At 36.0% G+C, this 19,042-nt stretch overlaps 1 protein-coding gene across 1 annotated transcript in view; it reads left to right on the top strand.

The window, feature by feature from the left end:
• The window catches only part of LOC129740476 (probable serine/threonine-protein kinase DDB_G0282963), a 491,691-nt gene that overhangs the window by 354,836 nt on the left and 117,813 nt on the right, over positions 1-19,042 (top strand). The window contains exon 3 of the mRNA XM_055732163.1: positions 4,784-5,155. Within this exon, the coding sequence (XP_055588138.1) occupies positions 5,068-5,155 (88 nt within the window). The 5' untranslated portion in view covers positions 4,784-5,067. The remainder of the gene's footprint in view (positions 1-4,783; positions 5,156-19,042) is intronic.

The raw sequence follows: 19,042 nt of genomic DNA, 5'->3' as shown, positions 1-19,042 counted from the left end.
GTTAAGAGAAAGAAAAAACATTCGGTAAATAAATACCGACTGGAAACCAACCCGCAAACGTTGATGGACGTTAAGAAATTAGAATGAAGTAAACTCTCTGCCGACGACCGAGATAATTATTATTGACATTTGAGTGACTGGGTGATTGGTTTTTGCTTGAATCGACACCGACTCTATTAGCTCTGGTTGGTTCTCAAGTTTGAAAGGTGTTTATAGACAACCGCTATTGAATTTCTAAACCATTCTTTTAAATTTGTCGATTTTTTGTGGGTGCAAAGTAACCAGTAAATGGATACTTCAATTTTTTTAAACAAACTGGCGCTGGAATCCTGGAAATTTCTAATTCTTTTATATCCAATAAACGAATCCAATTACCCGTTGTATGTTTTTATCCAAACCGGAACTTCGGTATCTTTATTTACTATATTTTTTATCAAGCATTTCGTCTCACGACCTAGCTTGATGAACATAATTCCTCCAAATAACTCGGTCCATGGCAAACGTTTTCCAATTTTTTGGACATCCCACATTCGCCAGATTACGCTTCATATGGTCTCACCACCTCGCTCGATGCGCCCTTGCTCGTTCGACATTGTCACAATCCCTTCTGGATACTGATTCGCCGAACAGAAGCTCGTGGTTCATCCTTCGCCTCCACACTCCGTTCTCCTACACGTCGGCAAAGATGGTTCTCCTCCAGCAATATCTACGTCTCGTGCCCGTAGAGGACATCCGATCTAATGAGCGTCGTGTACAGGTTACACTTTGTGCGAGGGCTAAGTCTTGTCGACCGCATTTGCTTGTGGAGTCCATAGAAGGCACGACTTTCGTTGTTCGTCTTCGATGTACATATCGGCAGAGAGGTAACCATAACACGCCGATAGAATCGTAACGATCCATCTGACGAAGCTCTTGGGATTTTGCAAAATTTGATCGTAAGAGAGGAACGCACTATAGTTATACGTGCCTCGGCTGACTGGCATCGGAGCTAGGACACGGCCTCCAGGGAAATACACGGACGCGATCCAAATCGTGATTGCATGTTCGCCTAGAAGCCGACCGCTCTGATTGAGAGCGAACAAAGAAAAAAACATACGAGTAAAATGCGACCACACCGTATAAGCAGCGTTGCCAGATTTACGGATTTCTACGTAGATCTACAGATTATAAGCATTTCTACGGATTGTTGGGATAATTTATCACAAAATATAAAAAAATAAAGTGCGAATCGAACCCAACGCAACCTTCTTATTCCGACCTCCCAGTTCGATAACTTAACCTGTGTACCGACTGCTTCTGCACAGTTCTTTCTTCGATTATTTTTACAACTTTAGCGCAATCTTGCTCGAATTTTCGAAACTGTCCGTTGATTTCATATATTTTCTCAGATTTGCCTTCGTCAAAGCCCATAACGAATTTCGGGATAGTTTGGTGGGTTCATTTCTTCGGTAAACATGTGACCTTGTTGACTTTATACCACTCTAATGCATCCTTAGAGTAAATAGAGGCCCGGAGCGAGATCAGGCCAAAAGATTTTTTTTCTAAACATTCTTGCAAATAAATTGTGTCTTTCATTGTTTCTGTGGCTATGAATAGACGAGGCATTTTACCGCATTCACATATGTCTTGCCACACCATTTCAGTGTTGTTGTGGTATCAAATTAAATGCAATACTATTTGTATTGGAAACTGATAATAAATGGTGATACGGTCGAAATTTGGTCAAGCTAAAACGCGCGTAAATCGGTGAAATCGTTTATTTAAAAATTAAATTAAATTTCTTTTTCAAGTTTAATTAGTATAAAATTCAGGAAAAATATTCAGTTAGGCTTCCGCTTTTCCAAATCCGAATTGCCGGGCCTTACGCTTAACCCCTGCCATCAGATTTTGTACAGCCACCTTGTCCACCTTCTTCGCTGCAGAAAGCCAGTTTGCCTTGAACTGCTGCTCGTCCTTAGCAGTTTTTTTTGTCTTCTTTAGGTTCCGTTTGATAATAGCCCAGTATTTCTCAATTGGGTGGAGCTCTGGCGTGTTGGGAGGGTTCTCGTCCTTGGGAACCACCTGCACGTTGTTGGTGGCGTACCACTCCATGGCCTTTTTACCGTATTGGCAAGATGCCAAATCCGGCCAAAACAGTACGGAACAACCGTGTTTCTTCAGGAAACGCAGCAGACGTTTATTCAAACACTCTTTCACGTTAATTTCTTGATTGACAGTCCCGGAAGCTATGAAAATGCTGCTTTTCAAGCCACAGGTACAGATGGCTTTCCCAACCAGATATTTCTGGAACTTTGACAGTTTCATGTGCTTGAAAATATCTGCTACCTTTCCCCTTCCTTTTGCCTTATAAAACTCCTGTCCCGGAAGCTGCTTGAAGTCGACTTTGACGTAGGTTTCGTCGTCCATCACCAAGCAGTCAAACTTCATCAACATCAGCCTCCGGGATCGCGCTTTGGCCGTCGTATTTTGTTTATCATCGCGATTTGGAGTCACTACCTTCTTGTTAGTCGACAGTCCGGCTCGTTTTTTGGCTCGATGCACGGTTGTAGACGATACACCCAGCTTATTTGCGGCATCTCGGAGAGAGAGGTTAGGGTTTCGCTTGAAACTACCGGCAACTCTCTTTGTCGTCTCAGCGGCTTCCGGTTTTCGATTTCCCCCCGATCCAGACTTCCTGGCTGTCGACAAACGTTCCCCAAACACTTTAATTAGACGAAATAAATAATAAATACATTTGTAACGTTTGATTTGGCAACTTTTAGGGATTTTGCCAGCTTTGCGTGTGAGTAGCTCGGATTTTCGCGATGCGCGAGCAAAATTTTGATACGCTGCTCTTCTTCGCATATAATATACGGCGTATTACAGGACACGACACTTGACGTTCTAACTAACATAAAAGGATTTAAAATTACCTTTCTTGTCGGCCGGTTTTGGGCTCGATGTTGCCCATCTACAGGACGATTTCAGTGAACAAGTCTCACACGGAATCTCGTAAATTCCGGATCTTTCTTCCGGTGGGACTTGTCCAGCAGTTTATATTGGCCAGACAAGACGAAAATTTAAAACACGAATAAAAGAACATAAAAAACGCTGTAGACAACAACAAAACCAACGAATCCAGCGTAGCCGCCCACGCATCAGAATCTAACCACTCTATAGATTGGGAAAAGGTTAGATTCAAAAAATGTATACACAAAGCGTCACATTTCAATGCCTGGAAATCCATGTTTATAATAACTTCTGAGAGGCCTTTAATGAACGAGGACGACCCGCCAATCATATCGCCTCTTTTCAACTTGGCTTACCAAAAATGATATGACCATCCTTCGACGAATACTATGCAGTAGTATGAAGCTGTGTTAGTGTTTTTCTTTTGAGTAACCAGTCGGACATCGTCCTGTAGATGGGCAACATCGAGCCCGAAACCGGTCGACAAGAAAGGTAATTTTAAATCCTTTTATGTTAGTAAGAACGTCAAGTGTCGTGTTCTGTAATACGCCGTATATTATATGTGTAGTATAAGTTTTTACGTTGGCATAAAACCACTAAAATGAGTGCTGCTCTTCTTCCTTGGACGGCATTTTGACAACTGAAGAGTGAATTCCAAAATCAAAATAGGAGCAACATTCTACCCACACACACACCTTCAAAATGAGGGGTGTTCAGGTTTTTAAATGCAAAATTGAAAGAAATACGTCAAAATTCTTCAAATTTTGTTCTCACTTTCGTCAATTTTCATTCCACATTGGTAGAACAAAAACCACAGCGCACTGCAGTGTTTTTTGTGAGCAATTATTTCATTTCCACGTCAGTTTTTTTTTGGTGATCTGGGGCGGGATTATGGAACTCGAAACAATCGAGTTTCGTTCGATTCGACCAACTTTGGCATTACCGATCTCGATTCGAATGGAACATTTCGAGATGATCTACTACCCGATTTACTCGAAATCTAGTACGTGAAAATTTAGAACTCGAACGAGATTCGTAATACTGATGCTAATTCGATTCGAGTTCAACTCGAAACGGGTAACTCGAATCGAATAGGATTCATAATTCCACCCCTGGTTTCCAATGTTTGAAAAATCATATGGTGCTTTATAAGCCATATTCAACTAATCCCTCAAACTATCTTTTCTAGTAACTTTCATGTCCTATTTTTGTTTCATGTTGAAGTCATTTTGTCTGTTCATGCGAAATATGTATGAGTACTTTATTATTATATGATTTATTTTATTACTTCATATATTCTAGATGATAATTTAAAATAATTTTGCTGTTTTGTGCTCTTCTTTTATTTATTTATTTTTTGTTATGGCCGTGTTTTTTTTCGATTTTTGTAAAATTTTTGCTTCAATTTGTTTAGGTATGGTAAAATTAGCATTTCTGCTGTTTTGATGTCAAACAATGGTAAAACAACAGTTATTGGTACCTACATAATTTGATGCACTTTTGTCTAAATAAAAAAATCGCGATATACTCAAAAAAGTGTAAAATTTTTAATAAATCAAATAATATTCAGTGTGACATATAGCATATCTTAAATTCAATAAAACATAGACCAGATAAAACTGTTACCACAAATCACTAAGAACCACTAGCTCAAAACTCCAGTCCGGGCAATTACGAAAAACCACAAAACGACAAGACGTCCAAATAACTTTTCGACAGTTCCCCTAAGCCTGTTTCTGAGCTGACATAATTTAAGCTCATTTTTCATCCATTTTCTAACGTTTTTCCTCTCACTTCCGGCCATTCCCTTGGTTCGGATTTTCTATTGTTTCAGATCTCCAGTGAAACCATCCCCTAGAATCCCAGGAAGAATTACCGCTTCATCCGGTTGACCGAACGGCAGAAGAACATCATCACATCACCTCCCGGAGAACCAACCGAGCAAAAGCAAAAGTGGCGACGAGAAGTTGAAGGATTTACTTTGGGCAAACTTGTCCAACTCTTTCTTGCTTCCGAAAAAGGGGAAACCAATCGCAAGAAGGAAGGATCAGGGCACCAGAAAAGCAGAAGCCGACCCAGACCAGGAGTCGACTCTCCGAGCGACGAAAGTGAAAAATTATGGCTAACCCACAGTCGCTGTGGGCACTGGCCATGGTGCTGGTGGCATTTACCGGCACCTGGAGCCTGCTTCCGGCCACTGTCAAAGGTAGGTCATTATCGTTATGCTCTGATCGGAATGTTATTTGAAGTAGACTGCTCCTTGTGAAGTTTGGTGAAACCAGAACTTCAAATATGAGTGGGTAATACTCTGATGACAAATGAGTTAGTTTAGGTCAGTTTCGAATTTATTTCAGCAAAGTTCGAATGGCAGTCATTCAAAGAGATTTTGTGTTCCTAAATTTGGTTAATTGTTATGTCTTTTTTCACTTGGGTCTACTAAGTTTTCTCGTATGAGATGAAAAGGGATTTAAATGATTGAACGATATGAATATTCCTTATTTTGATGTTTAATTTGCCCGATAAATTCAATTTAAGTTTCGCATAACTTACATGCCCTATACTGAACTTATAAGGAAGAATTTAGGTACGTCCATTTTAGAAAACACTAAAATTTGGTAGTTTCTTATCACATATAAGCGTCAAAAGTTTTTGGACTTGAACAGAGTAAAAGAAGCACAAACAACCATTTTTTGCCTTCACAATCCAATCGAGCGATTATTTGTTTGATCTTCTTATACACAATCGAGCCAGAAAGAATAATTTAAAAAAATCTATATCTATACCTATCTATGTTAAAAAATGACTTTTTTTGTCTATCTGTCTGTTTCCTATAGACTCGGAACCAGTTGAATCAATCTAAGTGAAATTTGATAACAACTGCTTCCAAAAACGGGAATGGTTGCTATAAAACTTTCAAACTACTTCGACTTAAGGGGGGCTACCATACAAAATTCACATGATATATGTATGACTCAACCCATACAATTTTTCAGGCAATTTCCATCATATTTAACAAACCAACTTTCTCATGATGGAATGTTTGATTTTGTTTTGCGATCCACCGTTCTTTGTTAAAATTGGTGGCTCGATATAGGACAAATTGAAAATTTTACAGAAATCTAACTATTTTCGAAATATTGTGATCACATTTGGCACACATGTAATTGTTTATAATTGAAATTATATCTAAAAAAATATGTCAAAACTCTAACAATTTTAGAAAAAAATTATTTGAAAATCGATACCTACACTTTAAAAGCTTGACAAGATATGATTTTCTTATTCAATTTTCAAACAAATTTTGGTAAACAAAGATAATTTATTATATTGGAAGACTCTTCTCTTTTTTAAAGTCAAATATATGTAGAAATCTTTTAACAAGAGCAATTTCAAAGTTGTTTTTTTTTTGGGTCGAGTTTTTGAGTTGGGAATCTTTCCAATGTTCACTTGAAAAAATATCCTGCATAAATTTCTGTATGGTAGGTTCAAATAAGTTGCTTACAAATAAATCAAAATAAAATCAATTTTTGAATTTCTCTTTAATATGGAAATTATTTATATTCTTTGTTAGTAAAATGAAACAAGATGAACCTAGAATAATGGGATTTCCAGCTTTCGCAGGTAGTCAAGAAATAAAAATCTAAATTTAATATGAATTTTTTGCCCCTTCAGTTAGGCACCACCATCAACATTTCTTAGAATATAAAAGTGGATAATAAAAAGGTGATTTACGGGGCTTGCGAAAATCAAAAAAATATGTGCAAAACGAAAAAATTGGAAGTAATTCGCCTTTTTGATGATGGACGCTCAAATAACGAATTTTTGATGTTGAACAGGTTATAAGTAAACGAATTTCTCAATAAACAAGCCACTCTCATCCCGCTTGAGGGAGAACAAAAATTTATGTTAAAAAATTGGTAGTGAACCCCCTTTTAAACTTTATTTTCCCGTTGATTTAGTTTGATTTAGGGCAACAAAATACACCATCTGAAACGAATCGGGTGCTATTAGAGCATCATTCAACAGAAGTATTACGGAAATAGTCCAAAAATTGTCCCAATTCACTATTTCAGTATTCAAAAGGACTTGGTAACGAAATTGAAATATCGAAACAGAATAAAAAAAAAAAACAAAATTATAAGTATGATCAGTGTTATAAGTATGCGATTTCTTGGAATTTTAATTCCCGAAATTGCGAAATAGTCATCTTGATAATTATATCTTGATTGTGAACCTCATCCACGAGCTGAATCTGAATCTGAATTTCGAATACATATTCGTCTTAAATTTAAATTGTGCACCTGAACTCAGTATTCGTATCACTATTAGTTTTGGATCTTTTTCCGTATTTCAATACTAATTCTTAAAAAAAACACAGAAAAAACGAAATTAGGATTCCAAATCAGCTTTTCCATTACGAACCAAGAATGGGAATTTGTGTCAGACTCTCTACCATGAATTAATTCTGACGTTTTGGATTTCAATCTGAATTTATTATTTTTATTAGGTATAACTTTTAATCCGACTGGCGAATTTGAATTAAAATGCGAATAAAATGAAAAAAAAAGATGAACCAGATTCTGAGGTTTAAATTTTGGATCACTATTTCGAAGCTTGATGATGTTTTGTTTGATTTTGAATGGAATTAAAAAAACAGAGATCAGGACTTCGCATAGTTACAGACAAAAACTCAGGATGTTTTTTTAATTGAAGAATAATTATTTAAATACTAAAAAGGCATGTGAGTTTCGCAAATCATTAATCAAATTTTGAATGAAATGCAAAAAGAAATTATAACGATTTCAAACAGCTTTTCATTTTTATTTTTTAATGATGATTCGAACAGAAAATCTAAAATTCTAAACTGTAAACCGAAATCAACATATGAAAACAGAAAATCAATTAGGCTTTATGTGGACTCACACCAGAACCTCTGGAATTAGTTTATTCTCCTTTAAAATTTAATTTTCAGAAACGAGTTCCAATCAACAAAGCATGAAAATTTTGAAAAACTGAAGCAGAATTCTGGACCTGTGATTAGTTTTCGAAATTTTGGCATTATCTCTGAGTAAGGATTGTTACTATTGAATAACCATCAAAATTTGATAAAGAATTTCAAATTTTTGAGTGTAGAATAAAATACATCACTTGTTTTATGGACCCTCATGAGGGGATGTTTGACCGCCAATGCTCTGTAACATTTTCAGGTCTCAAATGAGCCTTCAAATTTCGAATTCTGTATTCAGTTTACAAGACCTTATCTACGAGATACGAGCTTAAAGCTAATACACATTAAAACGAAATAAACATAGATAGCCAATATTTAGAATTAAAATATCATTTTAAACACAAAGTTCTAAAATTCAAATTCAACTAATGGATCCCATTCAAATATTCAAATTCCTTACAAGATTATACAGTTAAATGATCATTTTTACACGGTTTTATTTTACCGATTGTTTAAACGATTTTCTTGAAATAAGACGATTTTCGAACATGTCAAAAACAGGTTCTAGACATTTTCGCTTTTTTCCAAACCACTGTTGGGTGATAAATTGATTCAGACGTTGCTTTTCGACAGAAACATACTCCGGAATGGCCACTTATTTAGAGACTCAGCGGAAGTTCCGGAACAACCGTGGCCTAAAATTCAAAACAAATCTTTGAGCTTCCAGATTTTATTAAAATCACCTCAGAATGGTCTACCTATTTGGAAATGATCGATTTACAGTCCAAGATGACCACTTTCCTCGAAATGAGCGATAAATTTTTCCCGGTTGTTTTGAACTTTTCTTAAACGATTTCTTTTTTTCTCACGTACACAACAATCGTTTAAATAAAGAATCCAGTGAATATGAATAAGATGAAGTAATATAGAACTAGAAAAAAATAATTAAAACTCAAGTTAAAAAGAATAAAATAAATAAAACACGGTGAAACAAGATAAAACAAGCTGAAATCAGATAGAAGAAGTAAAACAGAATAAAACAAGCCAGGATAAGATAAAAAACAAACAAAATAAAATTAAATAAAACAAGATCAAACAAAAAAAAAAATATTCAGAATACCAGAAGCTGGAGCAAGATAAAACAAGAAAAATAAGACAACACAAGAATGTAAGGTAAAAGAAAAAAAAATCAAGTCAAAAAAATTAAAGCGCAAAAGCGCAATCCACAAAGACAAAAAAACTTGATTGAGCACATGAATCAAATTATACAGTAAACGAATTTCGTAAGCTTGATGATAAACAAATCTTTATCGTGTTTGAAAAAGTTTATCCCGTTTTCCTAATTTATCTAGCTACATATATCGTTTTTATTATATTTTTTGTTACGTTTTTTCATGTTTATTTTGTTTTTTCTTATTTAAAAATTCTTTGTGTTGTTAAATCTTGTTCGATCGTGATTAAATATTATTTTGCTACCTTGTTTTTTTTTTCATTTTTGTTCTGTTCAACTTCTCTACTGATTTTGACAAAATCTAATTTCTTTTTGTATGAGCTAGAAATGTTATAATTTTTTTCATATACACCATTTAACATTGTTTAAGCTTGTGTAAACTTATTTTTTTTCAAATTTTCACAATTTCAACAAATATAAATCTGCATCTCAGAGAATTTGCCAGATCCTTACTGACGAGACTCTCGCCTATCCAGTGCATTTTTCACAAAAATAAAATCAATCGGAGGGTTTAGAACACGGTTCTTAAAAGATTTACGCAAAAATGTAGGAGAGCTAAGGGCAAAACGAGCACCCAGGCAAAAAGCCTTCCTTGGTTTGATGCGAAACACAACTTTAGTATTTAAAATATCTACCCCTAGACAAAAAAAAACAATACTTTTCAAATTCACCAAAATATATTTGAATTTTTTTTTTCAAAGTGATGAAAATAGGGTTAGTTGCCCTACTTTGGACCCTTTAAGCGGTGGGTTTTAAATAATCATGTTTTGTTCATAAACAAACGGGAGGTTTATATCTTTCAAGAAATTTATTTACAGTTCATGATCTTATCTGAATCTACAATGAGAATTTTCAACAGAGATTTTGCCATTATTGAAAGATTTGCAAAGATATTGATGATCATAATTTCCATCTTTGAACATACTGTTCCTATTTTGGTTCTGTGCTGGTACCTTTTATTGGACCTATAACCACAGATGAACAGATGTACAAGCATAGAGAACAGACGTACAAGCTCGAACAAAAAATCTTCCAAAAAGTGTGTAAAATTTCAAATGCTGACATTCCAAAAATACGTTAGAAATTGACTTGAAATAGTGCCATCTATTGCGCCGTTCAAAAGTTAGAAATCAAATTTTCAAGTGGCCAGCTTTCGAAAAGGCCCAGCAAAAAAAAAATTGTTCAAAACTATCGTTGGAAATTTTACACAAGTTTCGTGGGCTAGCTTGTATGTCTGTTCTCTGTGGTACAAGCTCGAACGAAAAATCTTCAGAAACTTGTGTAAAATTTCCAGTGCTCTATTTTAAAGAAGCCGTTAAAAAATGACGAAAAACAGTGCCATCTATTGCTAGATTTCTAACTTTTAAACGGTGCAATAGATGGCACTCTTTCTAGATAGCTCTTTTAAATGAAACAATTTTTCGAAAGGACGCAATGGTATTTGAATTCAAAAATGAATAAATTTAAATACAATACGAAGAATTATTCTATACAATTAGATTAACCACGAATAATTTTAAGATGAGGAAAATAGCATCATCATATTTTTTCACTACAGAGACTGCCGAAATAATAAACAGATGTACAAGCTTGAATTTGAATATTCCAAAAACCAGTGCAAAATTTCAAATGCTATCAGTTAAACAAGCCGAACAAACTTTTAAAGTACCTCATTCTTGGAAGAGCACAATCGTATATGATCTCAAAAATTAATAAATTAACATCGTAGCAGAATGGATGGCTCCAGTATATTCACAACAAGGTAAATTTGCCTGGTTCATTTTACCTTATTTTTTTTTTTACTAAAAAAAGACTAAGAACTTCGGGCAAGCTAGTCGAACCAGTTATTTTGTCCAGTTGAGTTTAAAATTAACAATCTCATGAAACAATACCGATTCTAGGCTTTTCTGAGTGAGCATTTTCTTGTATCATATCTGTTTCTAGTGCTTAATGCTAGTTTGAAGCAATTAGAAAAAAGCATAATGCATAAAATTTTCATTACGTATATCATAAATAAGTTGCGAATCTTTATCATCAATTTGATCAAAACTCGTCAAATAGTAATTCGACATATTCATAACTGACTAATAGTTTTTTATTTTGTTTTGTTTACATTTCACTTTCTTCTTGACAGTTCTCTTTGGTGTCCTTGGAGACATCTGGTGGCTCAACCAAAACACATAAAATTGATTGAAAACGGCCGTTGGAACTTTACACACGTTTCAAGGCTTAGCTTGTACATCAGTTCATCAGTGCTATAACTAAAAATCTTATAAAAAGTATTGCTTTTCGAAAATAATTAAACAAATTCGTTAAAAATGTAATCTTTAATCAAATATTATCATAAAAAACTATTACAGCTTTTTGACGATTTAGAAAACTTACATGTCTGTTCTGAGTATTTTGAACACTTTCACTCCCCGTCAGCTCTATCAGAAGAACCATTGCTCAAATTTCTTTTATGTTTACTAACTTGTAGTTGCGTAAAGCTGAAAAAAAATGTTAGAAATATTCAATATTGGTTCTGAATTATGCCTCAATTAAAAATGCGCACCTCTGTTGATTTATTTGGTATTCATACAAAGTTTTGGAGACGTCAGATCTAAAAATGGAACATCAAAATCGAAAAATCCCTATATTTGGACCCTTTACAAATATTCCAGGTTTTCCATTAGTTTTCATTTAACTTAAGAAAAATAGGTAGTTTGATTCACATTCTTAAGGGGGGGTAGGGTCTAACGGGTAAAAAAACACCGTTTTCACGATTTTTTTCTAGAGCTATCCTTCAAACAAATGTATTCAAATTTTTTGCATTATACAAAGCATTGTTAAATGAACATTTAGTAATTTTTTCGTAGAAAAATATTGAAAAATTGAGCCGGTGACGGAGCACTTTCGAGGATGCCTTTTAGAAAACAGGATTTGCGATGGACACTGTATCTCAACACAGAATCATCTGAAGTAAAAAAAATCAGAGCAAAATATTTTTATAGATGTTTTTCTGGACCCCAACGTTTTAATTTAACTTAAAAATTTTTTTATGAAATTTTGGTGGCTGTTTGAAGTAAAAACTACGATTTTTCACGAAAAAATCCGCCATTTTTATCTGTAAAATCTCCCCGAAGTAAAAAAAAACGTTGGGGTCTGGTATTTTATATGTAGAAAATATGTTCCAAATTTGAAAAGAATCGGTGAAGTAGTTTTCAAATGACGATGTCCACGGACTTTAAAAATGTGCTTTCGAGAAAAACGCGTTTGAAGTTTCTGCTCTTGCTTTCTTGCAGTATTAGATAGGAGGAGATAAAGGCCTATAATTCCTACAGTTTTTCTTCAATTGACTTGAAAATTTGACACAACATTCTTGAAATGTTTTACAATAAGAAAATAAACAACGAAAAAATCGATTTTTTGAAAGTGTTAGACCCTACCCCCCTTAACAGTAAAAGTAATTTCCCTTTGATTTTTCCTTATTTACTCTCATTTCTGAAAACGCGACCCACTAATTGAGCTGTCTGATTTACCACTGAATAGGAGGCTCTTTTATTTAAACGTTGAAAATTTTATCAGAAAGATTTTTTATGACAAAAAGCGGTGTGGTAGGATTCAGGAAGAACAAGAGTTCATTGATTGCATTAAGGTTTCTTTATCCTATGCTAGTAAAATGAATTATTTACCATTTTCGGCATTTTAGAACTGAAGTAGGCTCTAGGTCCAAAGTAGGAGCACTCATCCTATTATAATTTTTGAGCACAAGGAAATGATAGATCCTTATCTCCCCTACTTTCTTCATTTTTAAAAAAAAAATCATATTTGAAGCAAAACTCATAAACAATTCTACTGAGATTTTTTGAATTTCATATTCGGATTCAGCGCTCGATTTTACATTGAAAATTTAGGTCGGTCAATAATGTTCACGATTTTTTTTTTATTTTTCAAACTAGTCTAACTATTCCTTAAATGTTCAAACTTGTAATAAAAATGTATCACAAAATGAAAAAACTTCAAGTCTGACATGATGTTAAAATCTTCTTATTTTTTTTAAGAAAATTTTAAGTTAAACGATGAACAATGTAAATTTAATTAAAAAAGTTCTATAAGTAGGTACCTAACAACACTGTAGCACATTTAAAAAAGCACTAAAATGAAGGTGTATTTTCGATGTTCATTTTCATTTGAGACAGAAAAAAGTTTTGGATCAAGTGAGGATAGCTGCAACTTATTATTTATTTATCATTAAACACTGCGTTATTTGCGATAGCAGAAAAAATCTAGATAGTTTTATATAGGTATAGGGGAAAAGTTCTCATAACGCCCCATGTGTCTAATACGCGCCACTCATGTTTTTTAAGAATCTGTAACATTTAAGCCTGCAAAATATCACCAATTTGTTTTAAATGCTGTGATAGGCCATGGCAAATATGATTTTTACCTTAAATCACCCCTGAGTCGTGAAAATTTCATAATTTAGGTTTTTCTTCATTTCGATGTGAATTTCAAAACACTTTCAATAAGGCGTCACCAAGCAGAGAAAAATGAATAAGACAATATTTTCTGACACATCAATAGAGGAGAATCTGAACTATGATTTTAAACCTAAATATCATACTGAACTCGCTAAGATCTGCATTTAATGGGTATCTTTTATCACGGCCCATGCACTCGTTATAACGCGCCAATCGTAATACGCTAAAAATAGTATTAATTTTTCAAAACGGCCATTTTTCATTGAAAGTGAACATAAAGCCTAAAACCATATTTTGAGCGTTAATTCAGCCCAAAAAAATCTACTTTTCACCTTTTTTTTTTTTAATTTTTGATTAATCCATTTTGATTTTCTTTTCAGTTAAAATGTCGGTAAGTATTGGTGTGTTTTCGGTCTTCGGCTGCTTTCGGGTGTGTTCGGCTGCTAGGCGCGTATTGAATACACTGCGACGCGTATTTGCAACACAGTTTTGTTCTGTGGCTTTGAATATGATTTTTAATAAATCTAGTTTTTGATGCAATTAAAGGAGAAGAAAATTGTTTTCTACAAATGCCTATGATTTTTTATCACTCATATTGCTATAGTTGCTTCAAAAACTTGATTTTTAAAAACCTTATTCAAAGCCACAGAACAAAACTGTGTTGCAAATACGCGCCGCCGTGTATTCAATACGCGCCTAGCAGCCGAAGACCGAAAACACACCAATACTTACAGACACTTTGAATGAAAATAAAATCAAAATGGACTAATCAAAATTAAAAAAAAAAGTAGATTTTTTGGGTTGAATTAACGCTCAAAATATAGTTTTAGACTTTTTGTTCATTTTCAATGAAAATTGGCCTTTTTGAAAAATTAATGCTATTTTCAGCCTACTACGATTGGCGCGTTATAACGAGCGCATGGGCCGTGATAAAACATACCCATAAAAAGCATACCACCCAAGTAACCATAAGCACTAAAACATAGCCCTTAATCAACACTATATTCCCATATATAACTCTGTGTTAATGCTTGTTTTGCACTATATGCGTATAAAATGCAGATTTAATGCTAAAAAGGCGAAATAGCGGGCTGATTAAATGCTATCACAACATAGCCTTTAATAAGCATTAGAAATGCTGAATTAGAGCACCATCAAAACGTCATTTTTCGCAAGCCGTATAAAAGCATTAACAATGCATACTTAGAACACCTTTTGTTTATTTAATTATTATTTTTTGAATAATTAAAATGAACAAAAATGAAATAAATAATTATTATCTGCAACATCAATCAACCTGCTGTATGAAGGAGGATTATGCCTGCTTAATGAATTCTTCTGAGTCTCGAACCGAGGATCCCGCAGCAGCCTTTATCTCTCCTTGCGCCTTTACCATTTCGACCAATTTTGATGCTGATAAGATGGGTGAAAAAACCCGTACTTCAAGTACTGTTCTGGTCACACCACTCCTAATGCTTATTAACTTTAGAGCTACTCTATATGTGCATATAGTGTTATCATTAGTGCTAATTTTCTTTATTGCTTCTATGCATTAATAATGCTTATATAAAACAAAAAAGCATTATGAATGTTGATTTAATGCCATCTTGCATTAGAAATGGTGATTTCATGCTAACTTGCATTAGAAATGTTGGTTTAATGCTGATTCAAGGTTTTGGCTTAATGCTTATGGTTACTTGGGCATAGCGTTCGGTATAATTTTTTAGCATTATATCATAGTTTAGATTCCCTCTATCGATGTGTCAGAAAATATTGTCTTATTCGTTTTTCTCTGCTTGGTGACACCTGATTGAAAGTGTTTTAAAATTTAGATCGAAATGAAGGAAAACCTAAATTGTGAAATTATCACGAAACAGGAGCATTTTAAGGAAAAATGCATACTTGCCATGACCAATCACAGCATTTAGAACAAATTGGTAATATTTTGCAGGCTTAAAATGCTTCAGATTCTTCAAAACAAGGGTGGCGCGTATTGGCCACATGGGGCGTTATATGAACTTTTCCTTTACAGCAATGTTGCGAACAAATTTAGCGTAAACGAGTGAACCGTCATGTTCCTGGTGGTTCCGAAATAAACAAAAATCATAAAAGAAAGGCGACTCTGCTGAAAATTCTGGGTTGACCACTGTGTGATCGTTGGGAAAATTAAATGAAAAAACAGTTGCCTCATCATGTTTGTTTTTTTTTTTAATTATACACTTCTAAATAACCACTTGAAATTCAGATTCAAATGCTCAAAATCGGGCATGACAACAATCTTCAACGTTGAGTAATTGATTCCCGTTCCTCAAAGTTTTTAAACGCTTTGACTCGCATTTATCCTTTCGGGAGAAAACTCCCGAAATGAAGCTGAGCCCCGATTTTTCATCCGCGGGAACCCCCTTGCCGAAACCTTATTAAATTACAACGGAAACTGTCAAACTCGGTTCATCCCGGAGTAGTAATTGCCGGAGTTTTAAGTAGCCAATTTTCCTCTCGAGAAAGCATTCGGGTCCATGGTTGCTGTCCTGTGCCGAAAAACTCTGGAAACAAAAACATTTGGTCCAAAATGCTGCAACTGCGATGATGCAAGCCGAAATGAAAGTGGAACGAAGTTTGCGAGTTGATAGCGTCGTCGTCGTCGAAAAAAGAGGAAATTATCGCTGCTGCAGCTGACAAAATTTATCACCATAATCATAACTTTAGGAAACGAGAGCCAGAGCGCGATAGTGCGGGTAAGTGTTTGGGTAAATTAGCACCAGAAACTTTTGGACAAGTGGCGGACATTTTGAGGGATCAAATACCAGGAAAAGGGATGAGCCTCTTGTTGTAGCGATTGTTGAAGCTTCCAAAAATCAATTAAGACACTTTTCCTACCTTAAGCGATAACGGATATGCTCCCAAATGTCGTAATCGAGTTCCGACAATTACAAGTCGTAAAACTCATTCTGTCATTATCTAGCCCATTGTTAAATTACGTTGAAAGCACACGTGGAAGAGCAGGCTCCAGTTTTTACCGGCTGATTGAATTTGCAGCCAAAAGTTTCAACTCAATTTCGAGAGAAAATTACCCTCGGAATGCTTCCCCACTTTAACCCTTTCCCATTGGCAAATTTTGGCTGACCCCCACCGGCTCCCTGTCAGGGTCTCATCCCGGAAGCCGTAAACTTTGCCCCAAACGCAATTACAAGACTGAGTGAAGATAAAATGTTTTCATCGGTGAGTTGTTTCCCTCCCCGAGGGTAGGCTTCCATAACCGGATCGTCGAGTCGAAAATTTTCCAAGCACTTCCATCGAGGAAAATCTAGGAACCGATCCGTTACCCTGGGGAAGAGGACCGACAGATTTCTCGATGCCCATGAGAGGGCCACTTAGCCTAATGGAATCATCGCACAGTTTTTGGGTGCCACCAAATTTTCCGAAAACACACGTTAGCACATACCCGAACTCACGCAGGTAGACACGGAAAATAAAGAGGTTTGAAAAATTGAGAAAAAGTGGGAACATTAGATCATTTTTAGATCTCAGCACCCACTCAGTAACTGGGATTTTACCGACAAGTTGTTTACCGAACTTTCACAGTTTATATGGGAACAATATTCAGTACTTCATACTCCCCATGTTCGAAATTCGGTAAAAATAACGGAATGTGTTGCTTACTATGCAGGCATTCAAAAAGTTCAACCATTTCCGGAGAGGTATTTCAATTAGAAACGAGCTGCATTCTTAAAGACGAATCCACTCCCTCAGCAACAATTCTGGCATCTTCACCACTTAAGGCCCGACCTTTTCTCTAACGACTGAAGGTCTCTTCGTGTTGACTTGAGATCCCCACTTTAAGCCCGTCGTGTGCCGATTGAGTCTACCTTATGCTAGATTCGCGCCTTTCACATCATACGCTCGGAACTTAACGCAATGACTCGGATGATTCCCGACAAAAACGTTATCCTATTCTATCTCAAATAACTCATACGGCATCGACAGTCACCGTGACAGTCAACGATGCGAAACTAGACAACGCATCGCGTCAATTCGGCCAAGAAAAACTGACCGAATCCAAACCAAATCTGGACCAATTTAAACTGTCAGGTCTTGTCTTCGACCCTGCGTTTAGCAACAGGGAAATGTTATTTTATTTTATGCCGCATGCACGCTCAAGTAACTGAACCGAATTTAAGTAGTTTAAAGGGGATACGGTCAAAATTTGGTCAATAACAACTTGCCGTATTTCTTTCAATTTTGCATTTAAAAAACCTGAACACCCCTCATTTTGAAGGTGTGTGTGTGTGTGTGTGTGTGTGTGTGTGTGTGTGTGTGTGTGTGTGTGTGTGTGTGTGTGTGTGTGTGTGTGTGTGTGTGTGTGTGTGTGTGTGTGTGTGTGTGTGTGTGTGTGTGTGTGTGTGTGTGTGTGTGTGTGTGTGTGTGTGTGTGTGTGTGTAAAATGTTGCTCCTATTTTGATTTTGGAATTCACTCTTCAGTTGTCAAAATGCCGTCCAAGGAAAAAGAGCAGTGTATAAAAATTTTGCTCGCGCATCGCGAAAATCCGAGCTACTGGCACGCAAAGCTAGCAAAATCGCCAAAAGTTGCCAAATCAACCGTTACAAATGTAATTAAAATGAAAAAAAAAAAAAAAAAAATCAATCCAAAAACGAGAAGAAAATGTAATTAAAGTGTTTGGGGAACGTTTGTCGACAGCCAGGAAGTCTGGATCGGGGGGAAATCGAAAACCGGAAGCCGCTGAGACGACAAAGAGAGTTGCCGGTAGTTTCAAGCCAAACCCTAACCTCTCTCTCCGAGATGCCGCAAATAAGCTGGGTGTATCGTCTACAACCGTGCATCGAGCCAAAAAAACGAGCCGGACTATCGACTTACAAGAAGGTAGTGACTCCAAATCGCGATGATAAACAAAATACGACGGCCAAAGCGCGATCCCGGAGGCTGTACACGACGATGCTGACGAAGTTTGACTGCGTGGTAATGGACGACGAAACCTACGTCAAAGCCGACTACAAGCAGCTTCCGGGACAGGAGTTTTATACGGCAAAAGGAAGAGGAAAGGTAGCCGATATTTTCAAGCACATGAAACTGTCAAAGTTTGCGAAGAAATATCTGGTTTGGCAAGCCATCTGTACCTGTGGCTTGAAAAGCAGCATTTTCATAGCTTCCGGGAGTGTCAACCAAGAAATTTACGTGCATGAGTGTTTGAATGAACGTCTGCTGCCTTTCCTGAAGAAACACGGTTGTTCCGTACTGTTTTGGCCGGATTTGGCATCTTGCCATTACGGTAAAAGGCCATGGAGTGGTACGCCGCCAACAACGTGCAGGTGGTTCCCAAGGACAAGAACCCTGCCAACACGCCAGAGCTCCGCCCAATTGAGAAATACTGGGCTATTGTCAAGCGGAACCTAAAGAAGACCAAAAAAAAAACTGCTAAGGACGAGCAGCAGTTC

This window comes from Uranotaenia lowii, chromosome 1, assembly GCF_029784155.1.
Source record: "Uranotaenia lowii strain MFRU-FL chromosome 1, ASM2978415v1, whole genome shotgun sequence".
Lineage (NCBI taxonomy): Eukaryota > Metazoa > Arthropoda > Insecta > Diptera > Culicidae > Uranotaenia > Uranotaenia lowii.
This window is presented reverse-complemented; position numbering and strand designations above follow the sequence as displayed.